General features: G+C 70.4%; 1 protein-coding gene across 1 annotated transcript in view; it reads left to right on the forward strand.

Moving 5' to 3' along the window:
- Positions 1-5,874, forward strand: part of LOC112551717 (dystonin-like) — a 27,113-nt gene extending 21,239 nt beyond the window's left edge. The window contains exons 4-7 of the mRNA XM_025214249.1: positions 3,229-3,399; positions 3,497-3,642; positions 5,306-5,465; positions 5,584-5,874. Coding sequence (XP_025070034.1) covers positions 3,229-3,399; positions 3,497-3,642; positions 5,306-5,465; positions 5,584-5,874 — 768 coding nt within the window. The remainder of the gene's footprint in view (positions 1-3,228; positions 3,400-3,496; positions 3,643-5,305; positions 5,466-5,583) is intronic.
- The last annotated feature ends 97 nt before the right edge of the window (positions 5,875-5,971 follow it).

Here is a 5,971-nt window from a genome sequence, read left to right on the forward strand (position 1 = left end):
TGCGCCGCGTGCGGGGGGCTCGGGCCGCGCCCCCGCCTGGCAAGGGGCGCGTGTCCATGTGCGCGGGGGTGTGCATGCGCGTGCAGGTGCACGCGGGTGTGCGTGTGCGTGTGCATATGTGCATGTGCATGTGCATGCATGTCCGCGTGGGCATCAGGGCTCGGGACCCCGTGCCCACGTGGCCGTGCTTGGCGCAGGTCGCGTGCTGGTTGTGGGGTGCGTGGCTGCAGCTGTCTGCAGGGCCTGCCCGGGGTTTGTGTGGCGCCAGCTTCTGTGGGGGTGCCCTGTCCCCGTGGGTGAGCGCCTGGCTGGGTGTGTGCCCGTGGCTGCCCGTGTGGGTGCGTGTCTGGGGCTGGGGCTGGGGCTGCGGCTGTCCTGGCTGTGTGGGACGCATGGCTACAGCTGGCCGCGTGGGTGCAAGGCTGTGGCTGTCTGTGGGGCGCGTGGCCGTGGCTGTGCAGGTACCTGGCTACGGTTGTCTGTGCGGGCGCGCGGCTGCAGCTGTCCTGGCTGTGGGGGGTGCATGGCTCCGGCTGTCTGCACGGGGACGAGGCTGCGGCTGTGTCTGGCTGTGCAGATGTGAGACTGGCTGCTGGTGCAGGGGATGTGGCAGTGGCTGTCTGTGGTGTGTGGCACAGCTGTCTCCGGGGCACGTGGCCACAGCGGTGCAGGTACCAGCTGGTGCGTGGCTGCGGCTGCCCTGGCGATATAGGGTGCATGGCTGCGGTTGTCTGTGTGGCTGCAAGACTGTGGCTGCAGCTGTCTGAGGAGTATGGCCACATGTGTGTGCATGCCTGGCCACGGCTGCCTGTGGGGTGCGTGGCTGGGGCTGCCTGTGGCCTGCACGGCTGGGGCTGCGGCTGCGGCTGGGGCTGCGGCTGCAGCTGGGCGTCTCTGGTGGGAACGCGAGTGTCCGAGTGATGGATGCGCGGTGCAGATGGCAGCGCCGGTGCTTGGGGCGGGGGCCGGCGGGGAGGGTCCTGTCTGGGTGCTCCGGGATTTACAGCCGCAAAGGCAGGCTGGGTGGAGGAGGCGGCGCCTGACTCTTCCTGTCTGGGGGGTGTCTCGGTGACGGATGGCTCCCCAGCCCCCCCGAGCGCCCCGTCTGCGGCAGCGTGCCCCTTTCAGCTCCCTGCGCTGCCTTTGTCAGGGCCCTGCAGACAGATGGCTCCTTTCTCCCGGCTCCAGCCTGCCTGGGAGTTAATCTAATGGTACAAAGCGAGGCCCGTTAGCAGCATCTGCCCGTCTGCCTGGTGCCCTGCGCTGCCTCCCTGGCTAACGAGGCGTGTGCCCACGCCGCTGGGAGCGCCCTGCCGCGGCGCCGTCCTCTCCTGGACAGCACCGGGACGGCTCGCTCTCCACCCGCGCCCCTGCAGTGCCCCCAACGGGAGCCCGCTCTGCCCCTGCCTTCACCCCAGGGAGCCAGGCCTCGGGGGTAGACCCGAGCCAGGGCAGCCGGGCCAGGCTCAGCCCCATCACGTGAGGACAGCCCTGTCTGGCGGGGCAGGTGCCCTCCCCCTCTGGGCAGGAGATCTGCACCCAGACCCGGCTCTGAGGCAGCAGGGAAGGGCTCCGGTCCCCGGGATGGGATGAGGATGGCCGTGCAGGGTGGGAGGGATCTGCACCCTCTGCCCCGCAGGGGTAACGTGGCTGCCCCTTAGTTGCAGGTGCCGACCTGAGGTCGCCGCGCTGCCACGCCGTGCCGCGCCGCGCCATGGGGAACTCGGTGAGCCGGCCCAGCTGCCTGGGGCAGAAGACCCAGAAGTCGGAGGAGTTCCTGAAGGAGTCGTACCTCAAGGACCTGGGGCTCGAGGCTGCGCCCCCCGCCACCGGCAGGAACAACGCTGAGGCCCGGGCAGCACCCGCCGAGAAGTCCCCGCTGAACCCCGTGGTGATCGAGAACGGCTGGAGCCCGGCGCCGAGCGCGGCCAAGAGCCAGCCCAGCAGCCCCCTGCCCAAGCAGAACAACATGGAGGTGAAGGTGCAGAACGGCAGCACGGGCTGCAACCCGCTCAAGGCCCAGCTGGAGGCCGCGGGGGCGTCCCGGACCCCCCAGCACGTGGCCGCCCCGCGGGGCTCGGGAAGCAGCTGGCCCTGGAAGCCCCTCACCACGCGGGAGGTGACGGAGGTGACAGAGGTGACGGAGACCATTGTGACGGAGATCGTGGAGGTGACCGAGTACCCCGCTGGCGAGCGGGGCGGGGAGCCCGTCGTCACCCGCACCGTGAAGGTGCTGACTGAGCGCTCCGGGGAGCTGGCCGAGGTTAATACGTGATGCTGCCGTGCCCGCGTGCCCCCGGCCGTGCGCAGGAGTCTGCAGGGGCCGCTGGCCCAGGCGTCGCTCGCCTGGGGGTTTCATCAGCCGACAACGCGTCTCTGCGACCCCTATGGCGCTGGGGCGGGTACTGGCGTGCTTCCAGGAGCGTGTCCTGTGCCGGCACGCTGCAGGGAGCGTGCCCTGTGCTGGGTGCCGACGTGCTGCAGGGAGCATGCCCCGCGCCTCTGCTCTGCCTCCACACCTGCGCCCGGCAGGCGCCTGGAGGGGCTGGTCCTGGGGGCAGGCCCGCTTGCGCCAGTGGGGGGGTGTGCATAAGTGTGTATACGTGTGTGTGTGTCCAGAGCCATTCGCCGTCGTCCTGGTTCTGGCGCCATCGGGAACTGTGGGGGGCCTGAGCGAGGTGTTCCCCAAATCGTGGGGGAAAGGAGAGAAGTGGCTGCAGCACTTTCTAGGGGCCCCTGACCTCCCGGGGCCTGGCGTTTTGCTCGCAGGGATCCCGTGCCCACTATCTGCCATCCCCCCAGTGCTGGGGAGGGAGGTGATGGAGCCCTGCAACCGCCCTGTGCCCCCGTAATTCGTCCCGTGCGCTCGGTGATCTCCCAGCTGGGCAGCGATGGACTGGTCGTGCAGCCGCCAGGGCCCGGGCTGCTCTCCTGCGCTGCGCCCTCCCCGCTGTGCTCGCAGGCCTTGGACCCGGGCACCTGGGGGACGGGGCCAGAGCCCACCCTGCCCGTGCTGGCGCGTGCGGCTCAGGGAGGCGGGACCGAGTCCTACGGGCAAATCCACGCAGCGGGGCTGGGTGCAGCCTTGCTGGTCCGTGCCGCCGGCCCCTGCCCTCCCTGGGGTCGCACGGCCAAGGCCCCTGCCCGGCCGGCCGGGCGTCGCGTGGCGTCTCCCAGCCCCGGTGGGCTCTGTCCCTGCCCCCGGCTCAGCTCCTGCTGCTCCCGCAGGTGACCCAGCGGGTCGTGCCGTTCCTGGAGGATGCCCCGGGTGCGGAGCCGGCCCAGGACTCGCTGGAGAAGCTGCTGAGCTGGGTGACCGACATGGAGGACCTGGTGAGCAACCAGAAGCCGCCCTCGTCTGAGGTGAAGGTGGTGAAAGCCCAGCTGCAGGAGCAGAAGGTGAGGGGGACGTCTGCCGTGGGAGGGCGCCGCGACGTGACCGGGGGGCCGGGGCAGCGCGTTGCGGGCCAGCCAGTCGGACCTCGACTCCCAACAGCTCCTGAAACGGCTCCTGGAGGAGCGGCGGCCCCGCGTGGAGCGCGTCCTGCAGGACAGACAGCCGCCTCCGGAGCCGGACGGACATGAGGGCCTGGCCGAGCTGCAGGAGAAGTGGGCGCAGCTGATCCAGGAGGCGGAGGCCAGGTGAGGCAGTGGTGAGGGCCCCTGGGCTCCCCTTTGCCTGGAGCGTGCAGGGCCGGCAGCAGCCGTGCTCCCACCACCGCAGCAGCCGGGCGCGCCAGGCTCAGGCACAGCCCGGGGCCGCTGGGTACTGCAGCTGCCCGTTGCGACAGAGCCTAGATGCCCCGTGCCCTGAAGGCGCCCGCCCAGCTGCCCCTTTGTGGGGCAGAGAGGGCTTGCCCTGGAGCTCGTTGGCGGCAGCCCGGGGGCTTTAGGCACCTGCTCTGTAGACCTGGAGGAAGGAGGGGCCGGGGGAGGCCGTGTAACCCAGCCTCAGTCTTCCACACTGCCACCCAAGCCCATTCCTTCCCCTCGGGGGACGTGGCATGCAATAGGCCACCTGCCCCCCGCAGCAGCAGTGGCAGGTCGAGGCCGGCGGTGTCTTGTCACGGCCTCACCCCCAGGTCGTTCCCCTCTTGTTTCACCTTGTGCCATGGGGCTGGGTGGCCCAGGGGGTCACCTCCCCCCCCCGTAGGAGAGGCTGGGGGCTGTGGGATGACTGAGGCTGGGGAAGAGAGGACTCGCTAACGGCCTTCAGGGACCTCCTCTGCGCAGGATGGAGAAGGACAATTCTGTGGCTGCGGGGGACGGCACGGGACACGGGGCCATGGTGTCCAGCTGCAGCATGGGAAATGTAGCTTAGCCACAGGCCTGCTGCCCGCACACACACACGCATGTGTGTGCACACACATGCACAAGTGCATACATGCATACACCCGTGCACATGCATGTGCACAGGCATACATGGATGTATGTGCCTACGCATGCATGCATGCACACACATGAATGCATGCCCGCACTCTCACAGCAGCAGAGCCCTTGCTCTGACCCACGGGGAGGCAAGAGGCAGCAGCGGAGGGCTGGGGTCGACCCTCGCTCCATGGTCACTGCGGGCCCTGCAGCATCCTCTTCTCCAGGGCTCTGCCTTGCAGCCCAGCCCCCCGCCCAGACCAGGAGACCCCCCCTCCCAGCCCCATGGCATCGTGGCCCCAGCGTGTGCCCTGCCTGAGGCCATTGCCACCATCCCTCCTCTCCCTCCCCTCCCCTCCCCAGGGCCCCAGCAGCTCGGGGCCGTGCGGCTGCGGGTCAGAGCCCCTTTGTGCGCGGCTGGGGCTGTGCTGGAATTTGCATCAGGACACAAAGCGCCTGCCGGGTGAGCCGCGGCCTGGCCAGGCAGACAAAGAGCCCTGGGGGAGCGGGAGGGAGCTGGGCACGGCCGGCTGCCCCGGATGGGGACCAGAGGCGGTCAGCCAGCAAGCTGCCCACCCCCAACGCCAGGCTGGGCCCTGCAGGGAGGGGGTGCTGGGAGCCTCCGGCCGGGGGACGTGTTTGCACAGGGAAAGGGGCAGCTGGAGGTGCAAAAAGACCCAGTGCAAGGAAGGGCCCTTCCTTGCACCACTCCGTGCTCACAACCCCCGGGCCATGCCACCCTTCCTGCCTGACCCGCGCCGTGAGCAGCTCGCTGCGTCCTGCACCTCTGGGCATCACCGCTGGGCCTGGCGGCTCCGGGCTGGTGCACGAGCTGGGGCGACCTTGCGGGGCAGAGGGAGAGCGGGGCCAGGAGCGTTTGCCCTTGGCCCCAGCTCCCCGGGCCTGAGACCCTGCTCCTGCCCCGCCACCCCTGCAGGCACGGCTGCCTGGAGCGCATCCTGCCGGCGGCCCAGCGCTTCCAGGAGTCGGTGGACGCCTTCCAGGAGTGGCTCAGCGCCACGGAGCGGCACCTGGCCCGGCTCTGGCGCGCCAACGGCTGCGTCAGCCACGTCCGTGACGCCCACCAGCAGATCCAGGTGGGGCTGGGGCCAGAGGAGACCGGGCAGCTCCCTGCACATGGGGGGGTCGGGGGTTTTGGGGTGGGGGTCCCCCCGGGGCAGGGGCTGCATTCACCCCCCCCGCCCTGCTCCACAGGGCCTCTGCGAGGAGATCCGTCCACGGCTCGGCGAGCTGGAGCGGGCACTGGAGAACGGGCAGCGTGTCCTGGAGATGGTGACGGGTGAGCACGTGGCGCTGGACCAGCGGCCTGGCATCCCCCCGTTCATGGGGGATGGTGCTCAGACCCCCTCCCTCATTACTGGGGCACGTGGTCCCCCCACGCTGGCAGGAGCGGGGCTCCCCGTGCCCCACGGGCAGGGGTGCAAGGCAGTGCTGTGGGCCAGGACCCCGGGGTCAGCGCTGGTGTGCTCTGGGGGAGCAGCCTGAGGCGGGACGGGCTGGCACGTGGCTGGCGTTGGCCTGTTGCGCCGTGCCGAGGGCACCCAGCCCAGCTCTGCGGCTGCCAGGACAAGCCCCGTAGCCG

Source organism: Alligator sinensis, unplaced genomic scaffold, assembly GCF_000455745.1.
Source record: "Alligator sinensis unplaced genomic scaffold, ASM45574v1 scaffold987_1, whole genome shotgun sequence".
NCBI classification, from domain to species: domain Eukaryota; kingdom Metazoa; phylum Chordata; order Crocodylia; family Alligatoridae; genus Alligator; species Alligator sinensis.